Source organism: Haemaphysalis longicornis, unplaced genomic scaffold (assembly GCF_048455015.1).
Source record: "Haemaphysalis longicornis isolate Haplotype H1 unplaced genomic scaffold, Haemaphysalis longicornis Haplotype H1 scaffold_1, whole genome shotgun sequence".
NCBI classification, from domain to species: Eukaryota; Metazoa; Arthropoda; class Arachnida; order Ixodida; family Ixodidae; genus Haemaphysalis; species Haemaphysalis longicornis.
In genome coordinates this window covers 232,589,036-232,607,842 of record NW_027526203.1, presented here as the reverse complement: position 1 = coordinate 232,607,842, position 18,807 = coordinate 232,589,036, and the positions used below count along the sequence as shown (strand labels likewise).

The 18,807-nt window shown below is 48.2% G+C and overlaps 1 protein-coding gene across 1 annotated transcript in view; it reads right to left on the bottom strand.

Moving 5' to 3' along the window:
* The window catches only part of LOC144158184 (potassium channel subfamily T member 1-like), a 500,316-nt gene that overhangs the window by 100,818 nt on the left and 380,691 nt on the right, over positions 1 to 18,807 (bottom strand). Inside the window, exon 5 of the mRNA XM_077688878.1 lies at positions 14,361 to 14,420. Coding sequence (XP_077545004.1) covers positions 14,361 to 14,420 — 60 coding nt within the window. The remainder of the gene's footprint in view (positions 1 to 14,360; positions 14,421 to 18,807) is intronic.

The following is an 18,807-nucleotide window of genomic DNA, read 5'->3' as shown; positions in this document are numbered from 1 at the left end:
TTCTGTTTTTTCCTTGGTGAGTGATTCTGCATTTGCTTAAGCGTTCTTGCCTCCTGCAAGTTCGTCGTCGTCGGCTTGAGCAACTGTCGCTGAAACGTGCTGGTTTTTGACAGGTGCATCCTTCTGTGCTTCATTCTTTTCTTCCTCCAGTTGGATCTCTCGCTGCTTCGTAGGTTTCCCTGGAATGTCCGTTTGTTCAGCTTCATCGGGTTGAGCCATTTCAGTCGTCTTGTCACGTTCTTGTGGGGACAACAAGCGCTCAGTGAGGTTCTTGGTGTAGCATGTCGTTGTGGATGCAAGGTGATCTTCCGCCATCACCAGGGTGGTGTTGAAGTGCTCCAGGGAACTTCCGGGCGTCATGTTGTCCTCGTTCGAGAATGGGAGCGTCGAGGTGCCCGCAAAGTGGTAGGATCCGCCCTGGCATACTGGAGTCGGGGCGACGGACGTGAGTATCGACGCAATGGACCGCTGCTCCAGCGGACTGGGGTTGAGCGACAGTAGTGATTGGCTCTCTGGGATCGCACACTTCTCCGACCCGACGCAAGTCGAAGGTGGCTCACGGAGAAGACCCGCCTGCTGATGCACGCAGGGAACAATCGGCGGGTCACTGGCTTGGTAGGGACACTTGGGATGAAGGGCGCCGTCCTCAGTGACGATCAGAGACGTAGCGGTGGTCCCGTCCTCAGCCTTTTGTGACGTATTGCTCGCCTCCGGTTCGAAGCCAGCAGACCATTCCAGGGACTGCGCCGACGTTTGCACGTAAGGCTGCGGTGACCACCGGGCGGTGCTCTGCTGCAATTCTGCTGCCAGGCGGATGAACGCTTGAGGGCTCTCTTCCGGCGGCTGCGCAATCAGGACTGCAGCATGAACGGGGTCGGACAGGCCATCTATGATATACTGTCTCGCAAAAGGAGACACCCAGGTGAAGTCACAGTCTGCGAGCAGGCGCAGCTTTTCGTAGATGTAGGTCATCACGTTTTCGCCAGGGCCTTGGCGACGGGCACGCATTTTCATGAAGTGAGCGTCATAGCTGGCAGTCCAGTTGTCGAATGCAGCGATTAACGCTCGACTCCAGCTTTCCCAGGAGGCATGGGAGTGACCTTCATACAGGTGCCATGCTCGAGCAGCATCGCGCAGGCGTTCGTTTGCAAATAACAACTTGGTGTGGTCAGGCCAGGCGTGGTGGCTAGCGAGGGCGTCGATTAGCTTTATCCAGCAAACAGCATCGTCCTGGAAACCTCGGAAAACCGGGACGACCGTGTCGGTGGGCGACGGAAACGGGCTAGGAAGGACGTCCCGAAGCTGCTCACACATCTCTGTGAGGGCCTGGGCAGCCCAAGAATGGTGGCCCGATTTCACATCAGCGGTCGTCATTGTGAGGGTAGGTCACTGTCGGCGGAAAATCTAAAGACGACAGAAATCACGGCGCGAACTGCGGAAGCCGTGGCGAGTTCAGAAGACGTCGTCCGCTTCGAAAGCCACGCCCAAGGCTGGATCGCCTAGGTGTTGGGTGTTACCTCCGTTCGGTGCTCGTGCTGAGACCGTGGCCCCACCGATGAACTCGGGCAGCAGGGCTGGAAGGCGTACCAGGCCTTGGCCGCTGCTGAGGGCCGTCCCTGCGGCTGGATCGCCGCGAGGGAGAGCAGGTCCGGATGCTGGGTCGCCTCGGGGCTTGAAGGGGTGTCGGCTGCACCACTTTTAATGAACTTGCGACCGATTCTCAAGACGCCATGTTTAATCTGTCCGAACGAACCTCGCGCTTCTTCCTTCGCTTCCAGTCGGCCGCCGTCCTCGTTGCTCTGATGGTGGATTGGCCGCTGACTGCGCTTGCAGCTTTTCTTTCGCAAAGCTTCGTGCCTTTACAATATATATATACATACATCCGACCTTCAGTCGCGGTACACCCCTTCAGATCAGCCGAAGAATATCTTGCTGTCTTTTTGTGCATAGAACACGCACCGCTCAAAATATTGAACTTCAAGGCTCAGCAAGAAAAATGTGCGGATAACAACACCACTCACGCGCGCACCTTGTTAGTGTGGCAATGGCAGTATGGTGTCATGGCTGCACATTTTAAGTCATAAACATTGGCCTAAAGGATCCGAAAATGTATTGGCCACAAATATGCATCCAGTGCCCAGTGTTTGCCAAAATGGTGCCATGACATGAAACATTCGAAATGTTCGCGCGCTGAAAAAACTGTGAACAACAATAAATAAAAGGCAGCATGCTGGATCCACTTGATCTGCCGGGGTGCTAGATTTTAACTAAAGAAAGCCGAGAAAGTTGCAAAATAAATACATGAATATATAGATCGGTAAAATAGAGGTATAAAAAGGCGTGGAGAAACAGCGCTGGAAAAAATGACGTTCTACAAAGCAGCGGTCCATAAAACAGCGTTAGATATTGTCCGCAGATCGAGGTCGATAAAGGAGATGAACAAGAAAATAAATAAAGTAAAACAAAAAAGCCCGGAACGAAAGTGATTGTGTGCCTAAATAAGAAAAGTGCGGCGTTGTAGAGCACTTCTCGAAACGATGCAACACTTGAAGGGGACGCGGCACTTTGAAAAATGATCGCGCGAAAGCAACGAGAGGCTCTTCGTCCTCGATATCGTACGAGCGCTTCGACCGCATTTTCTTAGTGCCGAGAAGAAGTTGAAGGGCGTCGATCGGCAGTGCCGCCATTCCTCAACGAGCCAATCTCTTATGTCCACCTGCTTCGGGAGGCCAGAGAATTGTGGGAGCGACGTTTGCGGGACGCACAGAACTTTCAGCGTAGCGGTGGTTAGGTCGTGCAGCAAGGACAACGCGACTAACAGTTTCTAGTCACGCCAGCATGCAAAGGCGGACACGGTGAGTGCTTACCCAGCTCTTCACGCAATCAACCTTTTAAGGACGGAAGCCACTGTACGGATCTAAACGCGGCGGTCGGGGCTGTTCTTTCGGGGCTTGTGGAGGTTGGCGAATGCTTGCAAAAAAAAAGGGGGTCACGCGCGACGCAGGTGGAGGGGAGGAAAGTAGCAAGTATGCTTCGTCGTAACTGTTCCTCAACTGTCGGAAGAGCAGGCGACCACGTAGCGTCACCATTTTGAGCACACGAATAAGTCAGCGCTGTCAAAGGCAGACAGCACTCTGTCTTTTTAGAGCCCAACCCTAAAGCACTTCTTCCTCCGGTTGACCGGCGTTGTAACCGGGAGAATGAGGAGCACGAGGAACGCAGGGGTTGCCGAAACGGACCCAACGCGGAGCGCAGAGCAGAATGAATGACGATGAACTACGAGTTCGCTCTAGCAGGCAACAATTTTGGCGAGACGGTAGGAGTGCCGCTTCACAGCATAAAGGCGAATATTAATAGTTGCGGGGGATTCTTTAACAAGAACGTAAAGGCGAAAGCCTAGTTTCTGTTGATCTGCTCAAGATTTTTCTTTTTTAATTTAGCCGCCGCGCCCGCCCCACTAGACCAGCACCCTCGCTCGACACCATCCTCCGAAGCTCTTTCCGCACGCTAGTCATCGCCGGGAGCCTCCTGCAGATCTCCTGCAGGAGATCTGTTGAACTCTGTTGAACTCTGCGGCTAGCCCCTTGGACAGCTCCCTCCGAAGTTCGTTCTGTTCGCTCGCCATCAGTTCGCCCCCGTCACCTTTGTTGGCAGCTCCTTTGATGGCATCTTCACCTTTGATGGCAGCTCGTATTGCACGTGCGGAAGCGGCCTGCCTTCATTTGCGCTGCTATCTCCATTTGCTGGCGGACGCCGTCCGGATCGCTTTCGCTCCGGCCACAACTAAAACTTATTTGTACCTCCGATTTTTCGTACCTCACGAGACACGTGCTTGAAATATGGACATGTAAGGCTGTCACCCTAAAAAGTGTATCCCAATTTCTAGGAGTAAAAATGTACCAGTATTGCCGGGACTAAAAGTTCTAACAGCTGTGGCACATGCTGGCAGAAGTACGTGCGAAAATGAGGAAAGCAGTAATGACTGTAGTTTCAATGATATTACAGTAACAAACTGTAGCTGCCGCCGCGGCCGCAACTGTATACACCATCCCCACTGGAGTCAGTTTTACCCTAAACATACAACTACTACTCTGCTGAAAAAGGAACAGCCTCTTCTGTAGCAGTACAGCATGGTACGTGCATATTCTTTGAAGGCTTGAGTATTACTCACGCATTACTAGGCTCGCGCGGCGGAAAAAAAGCGGCGTCCAAAGAGCAGCGTAACCACAGGCTGACATCAAAATTGCCAGTGGCTGCGACGGCCTAACAACACACCCACTCCGGTGGCTGGACCAGTGCCGATGAGAGCATACGTTAGGAGTTTCCGGCTGATTCAACCTTCCCCATGTGGCTGCAAACGGGGCTATGCGGCGTTCTGGCGTTCTGCCCAACGTAAATCCACACATCGCGTTTTGAGGTACTATAACGCCGCCAACCGGTACCCAGAGCTATAGACGTACGATGAGGTTGTCGCTGCTAGGTACGTCGTTAGGCTAATATTTGAGGCCACCTAACGTTAAGGCCGAATATAGGCCTAGAAACATACGAGCTCAGGTGAACGTGGACGGGCCAGTAACGATGACAGCAGTCCTCCGAGGCTCACGTCCGATTCGCAAATTTTCGTTTTGCTGGAACGTCAACGTACCACCCAAACATATACTTACACAACTCAACGAGAAGTGAATCTCACTTTCTTGGAGAAAAAAGGCTGCGCACCGAAACGGAACGGAAGACAACAAAGAGACACACACGGGCGCTGTATAAACGTTTCTTTTGTGTTCTGTTCAGTTTCTGTACGCTGTTTTTTCGCCAAGATTATGAAGCAACTAGCCCGGCTTCACACCTTAGTATAGTGAATCTCACACATTCTCACATCATAAGGGAGAGATTAGGTGCCACCGTAAGTTTTTTTGTGACATTCCCGAATTTTCCCGCTTTCAGCCATACTTCGCCGGTGTGTTTTATGTACAGCTATAAACAAAGCGCCGAGAGCGATATAAATATGCTAAGGGATGATCTATTTATTTTCATATGCTGGTTTAAGATTATGTCGTGATCTTCATTGAATGTCTGCGCAAGACAAGAAAAAATTAAATATCAGCACACGAAAGCAAGTAACCTGTCTGATTAAAGCATTGTCGGTAGATAAAACGCGTAAAATATAGCGAAACATCGATGCACAGCTTTTCACAATATACCGAAGTTATCCGGTTTCCGCTTGGGAGATCTGAAAAGCTGCCATTGCTAAGAAACAGTCTTTTAAAAGCCCAAGCACGATGGAGTAATCCGTCGAAAAAGACAATGCACCTTAGAATTGGTCCCATATGACAAAGCCGAAGCAAGAGAAAATTTTGTCTGACAAAAACAAGCCTGGCTTTTTCTCGATGCGTCACTGCCACAGTCAAATACCTGACATAAAGCGCATTGGTGGGCCAGGGATAAACGAAGATGTTCTGTGTTTGCTATGACCTATATTAACTGACGCGGAGTGATATTTTCCGACGCGTAGTGTTTTTCATGCCGCGAGATGACACCCGGGTGACAGAACTTCGCTCTCATTCTGTTTTTATTTTGTTCCTGTGTCCGGGATACTTTGTACGTTCAAGAATGTCTAAACAATCAAAACGCTGTCTCGAAGATAGAAAGGGCCCTGCTACATCTGAAGGCCCCAAGAAGGTTGAACTGGTATAAAGAAAAGAAGGCAGAAAAGGCTAGAGCGTAGAGCCCAGAAAAAAGGAGATTGAGTGGGTTTCTTTGTCCAGCGCGATCGCGGTGAAATTCTCCGGTAATCAGCGGTGCGAATGGCTATTTCGGAAAAGCGTCGTTGCCTTTGTTCGTTGTTTTGCGTCTCTCGGGCTTCTGATGCAGCGTACGAAGACGTTGGCTACAGTCTCATGTCTTTCAACCTAGTATAAATCATCCTGGGATCTTTTCCAATTAGAGTCGTCGAGGTGCGTTAAAGCGTCGAGACCATTATCGTCACAGGTAAGCGAAAAGAAGAGAAAAGAAGAGAAAAGAAGAGAAAGACACAAGTCAGCTAGGTTTCGCTTGCCCGAGAATTGTCATCAGATTTCATTAAGTTAATTATACCCTGTCATAAACTATTATACACTACGCTGAATCTGGCTAAGTGTTGCATGAAGAGAAAGAGAAGAAGTTTTCCGAAACGGACGTCGGAACTGAGAGAGCACGTGGTTTTTTGGTTTTTGCTTTTGATGATGAAGAGAAGGAGGATGTCTGCGCCCCAGTGGTGAATCTGTTACATAGCGTAGTCATGGTATAGTGGACATTGTAAAGGAGACTGAACAGTTGAGTTGTGTCTTTTAATGCTTAAAAATTGTGAATGTAAAGTTATGAAGAAACAAATATCTGCTGAGGTGCTCCCTGGCGGATATTCACCGATGAAGTTAGACCACATCGGGTTCTCTTATGAACAACGAAAGCGGTTTTTGTGTAGTGGGGGCTGTAGTCTAGGCGTACATAACAAGCGGTCTTGTTGAACGACCACAATATGGAGAGTAGATCATAAGCGTGCAGCTTCACAAGTAAGTTGAAGGGGCCAGTAAGGCAAAATATAACTTTGTTTAATTTGAAAGAAGTAGGCCTTAGTACCTCACTCAGCTCCATTCCAGCTATGAAAGATTTTTTAACCGAAAAAATAAAACACAAGAAATATTGAGACACTTCCAAATTTCGCGCTACAGTGACGTGTTATAGGCAGGAGTGACGTCATATGGGCCAACACTTACACATAATATCAGCGTACTACAGCAAAACCCGCTTATATCGAACACGGATATATCGAATTATTGCTTATATCGAACCCTTGTATAATTCTGGTAAAAATTACATGCATTTAAAACTTTTTATATCGAACGCGATTTTGCTCACAATGGATATATCGAACTCTCCCGCGCGGGATTTCCCGCTCTCCTTAGGCATGCGGCAGGCTTTCCCGCAATACATCGGCGCATCAGTGCCGCGGGTGTCGCTTGCGACTCCCACGCGAGCTCGGGCGCGTCCAAACTGATGTGGCAGAGTGGAGCAGCTCCACGCATGCATGCCGTTGGAGCCGAAAGCGCGAGCGAAGTCGTCGCTGCCGTGGCCCTGGTACGGCGATACTGCAGTGCCATTGAGGGCAGCGGTCTTGTGCTTGTCGACTGTTTAGATACCGTGGAGCACGCAGTCACCAGCAACGCGTTGCGCTCCAAGAAGAAGGCTACACTCACGCAGTTCCTCCACCCCAATAAAATATTGTTTTCTTTCCGAGAAAGTGTCGTATCAATAGTGAACTGCAGGGTGGTAAGAGCTCAGCGTTAGCTCGTGAGTCCGTCGGCAAGATTGCTCGCATATAAGTTTTTTTTTTTGCTTCACTTTCTATATCGAAGTTTCGCTATATCGAACTATTTTACAATCCTCGCGCCGTTCAAGGCCGGGGGGTGGTAACGCGCCCCTGAATCCAGCGTGGGAGGAGGCCAGAGGATCAACGTTGCTAACTATTGCGCTCACGTGTACAGTTCGCCTACAGGCCGGGGCGGAGCGAACCCTGTAACCCACAATGCGAGAGGGGGCCTAAATGCGAACCGGTCACTGGCCGAGGGATCGACGATCCCTTGTAACCGCAGTCTCAGGGGCGGGCGATACAGTCTGTATGTGAGGCTGGGAGCGCCGCAACTCCTGTAACCCACAACGCATGAGGGAGCCTAAATGCGGGCCTGTCCGTCACGCCAAGGGAAATGGATGACCCCTTGTAACCTGAAGTCTCGGGGCGAGAGCGCAAAGGTATACCAGTCCCAGCAATGGGCGGACCAGGTAACTATGACTCATGTTGGCTCGGGGACGGTCCAATTCCCCCATTATGACCCAACGGCCGGGGGTAGTAACGCGCCCCTGTAATCCAGCGTGAGAGGAGGCTGGGAGTTCAATGTTACCATCAGCAAATACTGCATTCAACCGTACAGTCCGTATCTAGAGGCCGGGGGCTGCGCAACCTCTGTAACCTACAAAGCGATATGGGGCCCAAATGCGGACTGGTCGCTGGCCGAGGGACTGACGAACCGTTGTAACCTAATGTCTCAGGGGCGAAGCGGTACAGCTGTCAGAGGCCGGGAGGATTGCAGACTCCTGTAACCAAAAATGCACCGGGGCCGTTGGGCGCTGGTCCGCTAAGCCGACGGCCTTGGACAAGCCGCCGTGACCTGAAGTCTTAGGGGCGAGAGTGCAGAGTTGCTTCTCAGGACCATCGACTGTGTACCATGAGTAAACTTCGGCAGCAGATCCGAGGGTTTGGGAGGAACTACGCTTCCAGCCCTCAAGCTAGGCTGACTTTCCTGTCTCCGACGGTCGGGGCAAAGCTCACAAGCCAAAAGGGTAGCGGTTACCCCGTGCAGGGGCCGCAAGATTGGCAATATTGGCACTGTCTGATGCCCTCTCTGAGTCAACTCAGTCCTGAAAAGGAGTCGGACATCAAGGATCAGAACAAAAGACCGCTGTCCCCAATCCCTTCCTATTTCCCATAACCCCTTCCCTTCTCCCACTTCCCTTTCCCTCATCCCAACCCTTCCTGCTACTTCCCAGGGGAGATCAGGGGAGTCTCCCCGGGCCCGCTCTCCTGGCTGTGGTGTCGCTTAGTAGCATTTTTCCCACTTTATTTTATTTCCACCTTCGGGTGGTTCAAACCTCTCCTGCCGTTTGGCCTATTCATTTATTTCACAATTGGCAAAGGCTGGTTATACGCAAGTGGTACCGGCAGAGGCAGTATATATTTTACAATCCTTTTTTGAGCCTCAATTTAATCTATGTTCGATATAAGCGGGCTTTACTGTAACTGCACGCTAGCATTCAAGAGATGTATACTAACGGAACTAGAGCCCCCACCCCTTTAATCGCCTAGTCATGTGTCTTAGCGGTGGTTCAGATGGGCGGCCGTCATAGAAAAGTCTCCGGTAAGTGACTGGGGAGTGCCACTGTTGCACATGTTTTCTCTAATATCTCAATTAATTGTTTGAAGTTTGGCATAATATTGGTGTCATTGTTATCGGGACAAATAAGTATTTTGAATGAACCGAACACGTAATTTGTCGCCCCGGCCCCTTTACGCTTGCTTCGCAACACCGGTCACGTCATATATGTCCGGTTTTTCAAATAAATTCTTCACTACCCCACCCATTCTTGCTGTCTCGGTGGTTCGGATAGCCTCCGGTAAATCCGTATACGGGCGGGGAGTTAGAGTTTATGACATAGAATGAGCGCAGTGATCGTTAATGTCCTTGTCGCGGGCACGCGCCCCGTAGGTCCCTGCACTATTGCTCCGCTCCGTGTGTCTTCACTTATTTTGCATTGCCGTTATTTAGAAAACCGAGCGCGCGCCATCGTGCTATTTTCTGCATTGCCTAAGCTTGCTCAGTCTAAGACGGTGATCTCAACCATTGGCATGGACAGCTAGCTTACAGGCGCTATCATGTTACCCTGCGTTTATCTTGCTCTTCAAGTTACCTCATGACGTGCCTTGACACAAACCGCATGATAAGATATATAAGATGTTGGAAATACGAAAAGTGATTTTATGTACGTTAGAAACGTTAAAACAACGAAGAAAGAAAGGTTCTTAATTCATGGTGAAAACACATCGTACTGGCATTTTAAACCAAAGCTTTCTAGCTCTACCAGCCAACGGTTCTTTCGTGGCGTGCGGGACAACAAACTCCCAACGCGGCGGAGGCGGAGCCGGGGGGCAGGAGCAGGCGGAGAATTTCTCTCACAGAGCACACTGTAGATGGCGCGGCGAATGTACCCAGCGTTCCCCGCGCGGAAGTGACTGCGCGCCGCCGGGGGCGTCGGCGGTACGGCTTCGTCGTCTGCTTTAGCGAGGGTTGTTTTGGGCCTGTTTTAGCGCAGCTTCGCGTCATTGCGCGCTGCCTTCACACGGCTTGATTAACTTGTTCGACAGCACCTCCAGGGTGACCCGCACCCGACGGAATAAAATTTGTTGTACGGCAAACATACGTTTGGATTGGTATGCAGGGCGTGAAAACAAAACGTACAAACCACATACAGACATCTGGTCGCTAGAGGAACGCTATCTTTTGCGTACTGCCTGCCACGAATGGGTTTCTGTTTTCTAAATTGGTGAATACCAATTCGGTTGTGTTTTAAGACGTATTGCAAAAGGCGAAAGGAGCAACTGGTTCTGATAAATAGCGATTATAAAAGTTCCCTCATCTTTCTCGCACTTCTCAAACTTACTAAACTAACTAGTTTAAATCAGTATAAATGGTAATCACTAAGCGCACATGCCGAATTGTTTCGGTGTCTGCGCTTGGGTCGCGCGGTGGTGTAGCCACTAGCTAGCACCGCCGCTCTAGCCCGGCCGTGAGTCGGGAGAAAGAAAACGGAGAGGAGCGTCTTTCGAAGTGTGAGACAGCGGAACCTAGCCATCTTGATGTGCTAGCTCGGGGTGTCCGCCGCTCTAGCCTGGCCGTGGCCGACGCTGCTGCTGCGTTCGTGATGCCGCCCCCGCGAATTCCTGTTAACGGCTGGCACAATCTCTGGCTTCACTCTTTGTCGAGCCACGTGTGTGAATTCAAGTGATGTCGCCAGGGCAATTGTTGAGGGTGTCGTTTAAAGCTTTGCTTTCCAACCACCTTCACAGCGTGGATTAGAACCAATTTTTTTTCCTGGTGAGAAACATAACTTGGACAGGGTTCTTAGTATTAACGGAGAATGCTTCAAGGCCGGTTAAAAATGCGTGGATGTCGGGAAAGGCGCATGATTCATTGAGTACCTCAAGAACTTTCCTTGTAGCGCTGCATAATTTCTGAGTTGTCGTAGGGTAGCGAGGGAGACAGCGCGGAAGCATGGACTTCGCTTATATATGGTTCAAGTTTTGTGTACGCACTGTCTAATATCCCTTGTATACGGTTGGCGGAAGCGCTTGATAGTTATGCAGCGGAAACCACTCGGAACCCCAGCACAAGCGGCTCCCGCGAGACGGGGCTTTTCCTTTCTCTCCGGTCTGCCGCGGGCTTGACGACAGTGCGCCTTCGTGGAAGACGCGTATTGGCGACGTCACCGATCGCTTACTACTAGGGTCATTCCCCCGCTCTCTTCAACGGTCGCCGTCGCGGGAGGCATAACTTGTTGTCCGGCCGACTCCTGGCATTAGTCCTGGCGCCTTTGCCGTCTGCTCGCTTGGGGGGCTTCTTTCCTCTCTCTTTTGAAGGACGCGGGGGTTCCCCTTCTTTCCCTCGTCGGGGGACGCTCTCAGCGTACGCATATTTTGAAAATAAACACTCTTGTCTTGAAACTGCAAACCAGCTCCACGTCTGCTTTCTCGCCTCCTTCAGCAGAGCCGACATTCCGGGCTACTGCAATTACCTGCCATTGAGGCTCTGTGGGTGTTAAAAATTAGAGCGTCATGATCGCGAAATTAGGTCGCAATCCTTTGTGGTGCCCTCTGATTTTCAGGGGCGACAAACAAAAACAAGGAAAGAGACTGCGCCAGCTTCATCAGCGCCCACCCTAAATTAGTTCGAAAGTGCACCAGGCCCACTACCCCTCCTTAACACTATTTGATTCCGGATGTCCCATCGGTTCCCAGGGAGCGTTTGGTCTAACAGGAAGATAACAGCCCGCCGACTTGTGCGGGCTCACACCGGTATACGTGCGAAACACAAAACTAGGCACGCTGCGCATACTGCCTAGTACGGGTTTCGCTCTCGTCGGATGTGTTCTGCTATGAGGATATATGCGATATTACTCCGCTGATGTCGAGACTAGGCACGCTGAGCATATTAGGGGCGAAGCATCTTAGGACCTCGCTTTGTCCGTGGCTTGTCCCTTGGCGTCCGTGTACACAGTGTTGTGCACGCGCAAGGAGCATTGGATTGGATTGGATTTGGATTGGATTGGATTAAATTGTATCGGATTGGATTGGATTGGAATTGCACATACTGTATACACGCGTTGTCACTCATTTACATGTGCGAGTGGGCAATGCCACGGGTGATTTACTGTTGGAACGATCCCCAGTGCTTCGCCCACTCGTCATGATTCACTTCGTGGAGATGCGTGAATTTTTTTACTAGTCTGGGTTTCGCTCTCGCAGGATGTGTTCTGCTATGAGGATACATGCGATATTATTCCGCTGATGTCGAGGCTAGTTGGTGGGGCAACTTGAACGGGTTAACAGCGCACGTAGTTGAAGACACTGAAGAGAAAAAAGACAGGACGAAGGGCTGATTTTTTAAAGGTCCCTAATATCAACAGACAACGCTGAAAGGCCTTCGTTGTTGGCTTATAAAAAAGTCTAATACTTCGTGGCAGTTTTTATTCATAAAGAAATTATCAATAGTTAAAATCACAAACTTTTGCTGCAAAAACAACGCATGATCCTCAGCGTTTTCGCCTATCTTTTATTTCTTCAGTGTCCTTGTCTATGTGCGCCGTTACCCCTTGAAATGTTCCCATGTGATCCAACTCAATCCGTCAACCGCCAGCACGACGCGGTTGATCAGCTGTAGTGTAGAGGCTCAAAACCCCAATTTGACCTTTGCCCTCCTTCGGGGGTCATTGGCATGGCCGGCTAGAAGCGACCAGCACTCGACGCTCGCGTTGTGCCTTAAACGTTTATGCTTTTTCTCCTTGGCGCGGACCCTCCAATACTGGGTTGGCAGCGGCGCTTTTATTTGTGTATTCCCCAGACTGAGCTACCTCCACCCCTGCGGCACAGTAGAGAACACAGAATTTCTACCAATGCGCAAGGAATTAAAAAATCCCGTGGCTATTGTGCGCTACCATGACAAAGGCGATGGTAGCACAGAATGTGTCATGCATAATCCGCAAGTGTGGACGGCTGTGATTTAACAAGTTTTGCATCTTTCTGTCGCGCACGAAAAGCAATACTTTTAACACTGCTTTGTCGGCGCCATACACGTCTGGAGACATAACGATACGGAAACGCGTTTATAACTACATTTCAAAAAAAAAAGTTTTCAATTGCAACAAAACTGTCGCCACTGAAAGCAAACACCGCCTTTTTTTTTTTTTTTGGACGGGCAGCGCCATATCTGTGCGTACGAAGGAGTTGATTGATTGAGTGTAGGGCTTAACGCGGCGCCCACGCAACGCAGGTGATGAGGCGCGCCGTAGTGGAGGGCTCCAGAATAATTGTGACCACCTGGTTATTTTTAGCGTGCGCCGAAATTTCGTACACCCGGGCGTTTTTGCTTTTCGCCTCCATCAGAAAAGCGGCCGCCGCGGCCGGGAATCGAACCCGTGACCTCGTGGTCAGCAGCATAACGCCTTAGCCACTGAGCCATCGTGGCGGGTACGAAAGAATTCACCGCGATTGAGGCGGTCGGCACCCGCAGAGTACGGAAGTTACGTACTCCACGACGTTGCGGGAAACTCGCTGTTCGCGCATGCTTTGAAGTTCAGAAACCGGTATTTGAAATAAATGAGTCTCCCTTTTTTATCTAAAAGACGAGCTGTACATACGTATCTTATACAAGTTTCCCTTCCCAAGCATCTTTACACACAACCTAAGGTCATTATATTTTCCCATTGAAGTACTATTGCAAGTCGTGCCCTCAACCGAACTCCTAAGTGTTTCACTGCTTCCGTTGCATCATCGAATGCAAATACTTTAAACTGCCAGAGAACATCCTGCGGGTCCATATTGAGCAATCAAACTGGTCGCAAAATAACTAAATTTTATGACTAGCACTACATCCCCGATTTATAGTTTTTAATGTTCCCATTTTCCGGAATTCACTGCTTCCTTTCCTGTAGTTACCATAATTGACAGTGTTTTGATAACTCCGACTTTATAGAGCTTTGGATGTCCTTTCCAAAGTTTATGGAATATCTCTGAGGCCGGAAAATCAGACCAATAGAACCGTTGATGCAATTATTAGTAATCATTCATTTATAATTAACGAATTTGCGCTCCGTTGGTACGTTTCTTTATATACTTTGGGTTTGTTTATATAATAAGTACCCCGAGTCCCATGACAAGGCTATGAGACTCGCGGTAAAATGCCCATTTACTGGATTGACTCACTATGATTTTATCGGGTTGCTGATATTCTTTTGATGAGATGTAAGAACTTTATTCATAGTCATCTCATTCATAGTCATCATTCACTATTCATAGTCATCATCAATAGTTGCAACTCACCAAATAGTCGTTAAAACATCGCCCATCATACACCAACGCAGCGTTTTAACGCAGAAAACAACAGTTTGGTTTTACTATATATACGGCTCAAAAACAAGTTACATCACACCAATAGATCATATCAGTAGATTCACGAGACTTCACGCAAGTTAAAATAAAAAAAAACGTAGGTACCACTTACCTTGTAGGTAAGATATACGACCAGGCAGGCCTCAGAGAAACTAATAATAGCGAGGATAGTCTGGAAAAGAGAATTGAAGAAAATGTGTGAAAATCTCCTTACTTGCTAGTAGCTCACGGCAATGACGATCACACACATACAAAGCAGTGCATTCGCACATTACAACACATTTTATAAGAAATTAATAATTGTAAAAAAACATAACAAATTAACAAAAACACAATTCGCAAAAAACACCCCAAAACGTACTTTCGCAACTAAAAATTACACATTTTATTTTCATGTTAAACGTAAGACCTAGAGTATCGTTTCACAGAGCGCGATTCCTGCTCACGGGTTTTGTAGTTTGCTTAGCTGTAGTCGAATTTACTGCTTCGATGTAAGAAGACTCAATAGGCACGGTACGTTGCTAGTTGGCGTAATGAGAAGGATCGCTGAGAAGTTCTCCTTCCGAGCTCCGTGGCATCTGTAGCTGAAGTGAATACTACGGATTCATAGGTGTTGTTCCAAATCACAAACTGGTGGAGCCAGAAAATGTACCAACTTTGTTGCTCCTAATTTATACGGGAAGATTGAAGGCTTCGTCCTACCACCGACAGGCTGCTTACGGCCAAACATCCACTGTTTTACCTGTGACCATATTGTTATGACCCTTGCTTGTGCTCAACTTTGTAAAGCACAACTGTTGAAGCAGAGCATGTACACGCTGCTTGCTTACGCTTCAGGTTCGAGGCCAGCGTCATGTTGTTGACGCAGGCAAAGCCTCGTTGCTGCCCAGCACAAGGAAATAACACTAATCTTCATAAAAAGTCATAGCGCAAGCATGCTGTATCACCCAAGACCTCTCGAAGTTTGAAAGGGGTAAAGCCAAGAGATCACCTTACCCCGGGAGTAAAATATCAAGCTCCACTCTTTCCGATAAAGGGGGCACTTTTGAGAACCTTTGTGGAATAATTTTATATAAACAATATTCCGCGCACGGCAAGCTTTTACTTTCAATACTTCGAAAAGTTTGAAGAACAGTCGTGAAACTTCGGGCAAATTTCGAACGATCCAACTATAAAATGATTGTGCTCACAGAGGTGCTACTAATGGCATTCACCTATCTGAAATATTCACAGTTCTTTCTTTTCAAAAGTGTTACTGTTCATAAAGCAAACTCTCACTTGCAATATCGACTGTGTAAGAAGGTTTGAGAAACTCTACGGAACTTCGCAGTAATTATTTGTGAAAATACAATTACGTCCCAAAATGCTCTCGAAAACCAATAATTCGTTTTAAAAAGAGCGATGCAGAAAAATAACTGCGGTATGCAGCCCACTGCTTGCTTGCATGATAGAGGGCCAGACACATGTGCGGAAAGCAACGCGTATCCGCACGCGTTTTTCCTCTCTGGAAACCGGTCCGGCGGCGGTCAGGAGCACGCACGAAGGCTACAGGCCCGGTTATGGAGAGGGGGAAAACTTCCTGGAACGCGTCTCCCTCCGCACCCGTGTCTGGCCCTCAAAGCGGGGGACACATGTCTGCCCTAACAATCCGGTTTCCGACGCGACGCGTCAAAATATCTAGCAGGTTGGATGCGCGCAGGAGTGGCCGACGCGGCGGATCATCCGGCAGGCAAACCGGTTCTCGAGGCGGAGACGCATGCGGAGACGCATGCGGGGACGCGTGCTTTTACGTTCATGTGTTCGACCTTTAAGCACACTGTCCATGCGAAATTCTTTCGAAATTGCGAAAACCCTTCTAAACGCTACTGGGTGATGATATGACTCATGCTGACCTTGGCAGGCTGACATCGCACACAACTCTTCATGTTACCGTGACGTCAAGCTACCGCCCTCTTTACCCTCCCTACAGATTGCCCTCCTAGCCTCATTACTTGTCAGATTACAACTCGTCTAAAGGCGACCACTGCCACCACACATGCGCCATCTAGTGCGCAGGAGTGCCCCTCTACTTTTGACGATTAGTTCGTCACGACTTGGTGTGTTCAGTTTATGGCATTTATAAGGTACTGCTAGATATTTTTCTTACCCGAAAGTTTTGTTTTAAAAACGTTCTTTTCAGTCCAAATGTTCTTAAGAAATCTGCCAAATATATCCTAGCCTTGAAGACATGGATATAAACAAATAAAATATTCAAACAGATACAGAGCATTCTCAACTTTTCAAAGCCTCGTCGGCTTCATCGGGGATGGCAAGTTTTGGCCATGGCCAGCAGCAGTATATGAACGGTTATTTTTTACTTGCTTCTAGCTGCTTATCGCCGGAGGGTGGGGTTGTGAATGCGGGGAAGGGCATCTAGCAATCTAGGTGCATATTGGATAGGGATCTTGTCATTTCAGTGGTATCCTAAGCTCCCAAATAAGACAGGCGTCAGGTGTCTGCTTGTACGCGTCACTATTCCAGGTCCCGGACATTTCATCGAGCGCCGTGTCTTCGAACGCCCTTTCATCGAACTCCCTAAAGGCTTTTCATTGTAATTGCTGTAATTTCTGTTTTATGCCCTACAATGAAAGGTCATATGTTGGGCTCAAAACAAATAATCATAATAACAAGAAACAAAGGACTGCCCCAGAAAAATGAAGGAAAAAAAAAAGGGGGGGGGGGGGGCATTTCGGAACGGATGGAGGCCATTTCATTGAACGGCGTTTCATCAAATTACTTACGGCGTTTGATAGAATCTATTTCTAATCGCTGGGTCTAGGTCTTTTCGGTATAGGACGTTTTGTTACGGTTTTTTAGGTACACTGACGGTAAATGGGTACTTTGTTTGAGTTTACATCTAGACATGATTTGTAAAAACTTAGGGTAAAGCAGCCCCGAGAGCATTTTCGTGTATCTTTTCGCCATTCCTCCAATGACAATGCTTCATCCAATCAACCAATTCAGGTCCCTGGTTAAATTCCAGCCACGGATGCCTTTATTTATGTGCTTAAATGAGCAGCCCAAATCGGTTAGACGAAGCAATGTGTTAGCTGGTTTCAGTGCGTTTTTAAGAATAATTTCAAATCACCACGTCACCGCTCATGGAACATATGCTCAGATATCTCACTGGAACAAATAATTTGAAATCAGCATGTATGCGACAATCTCAAATCACCTCGTCCTTATTTATTTAGCATGTGCTCAAGTTGAAATCTCAGTGGTAATCGTGTAAAATGCACCCAAATGTAGTATACATGTCTAATCAAAGACACCGGCAATAAGGTCTGAGTCCTGGACGCACAAAATAGACGCTGAAGTGATTTTCCCATTTTTCGCACAGAGGCGGATGACGCAGATAGCTAGTTAAGTTTTGTTTATTTGTATCAAACCTCCATAACAAAGTCGCGTAACCAGCTTGGGCCGAAATAAGTGGATAAATACTGAAATAATGAAGCTGCAACCGTGTCAAGGCGCGCGCTGCCCTTGTACGAACACTGAGGACATAAGCTCAGCAAATTTCATTTTGAGGCTGCATGGAGTTCCCAGACGCATAACGTCAAAACTGAGCGTCTGTGCAGGCCCAACTTCGAGACGCGAAACAAGGAGGGAATCTCACAGACTGAATGGAATGAAGAAACCCCGCTAGACCACGGGCATTTCAAAACCAAATTTCATGGCTGCTGGGCTTCCAAGATTGCCAGAAAGATTGAGGCCACCGCATGTAAGAAGCTAAAAAAAAACGAAGACCCGAGGCAACACCTTTAAAAGTTATGTCGCAAAGCAGATTAGCCCCCTCTATGGCGTTTTTGTACTGTCGTTATGAGATATGGATGGCTTAATAAACGGCAAATACTACAAGCCAGGGAAGATGCGGGGAAGACTAATGAGAAATTTTACTTTGGTTTCACCCCGTAGCAACGAAAGCGGTCGTGCATGCGATTTAATTTCAAACGAAAAGCCATTCATTAAACCGTAAAAGAACAAGCTGTCTGGTAGTAGTTAGGCAACCCGTAGTTAAGTTCTGCAAACTTCTTGTGTTCATTTTAGACGGCAATACGGCACCGGGTAAGCAACTTACTCAAAACTCAGCCACTTTTTATGTATAGAAAAGCTAGAAGCCTGTTATTAGGGCTTCCTGGCAAGCCATTTCGCTTTAGTTTGCTGTGCTTCTCTGGAAATCTTATTACATACATAAAAAAACGTCGGAGGAGACATCAGTAGAGGTTTCAAACTCAGCTTGTTAAGGAGTTGACACCAAGATTTGAATTATGTTTACGCAACGCAGGTGAAATTGCCTATGGTGCTTTCTCAGTTGTGGCTGAATAAGTGGAAAACACGAAACTATGTGGAAATTTGGGCTGGGCTCAAATTTTGCAATTGCGAAACCAAGGCACTTACGGGACGAAGGATGTAAAGGCCAGCGCTTCGACCTGTTGCCTCTTGTTTATTCCGTCCGTTATCTGTTTTGACGACTACGAAGCTACGATCGCTTTGAAATTGTGATATACAGCAATTTCAAA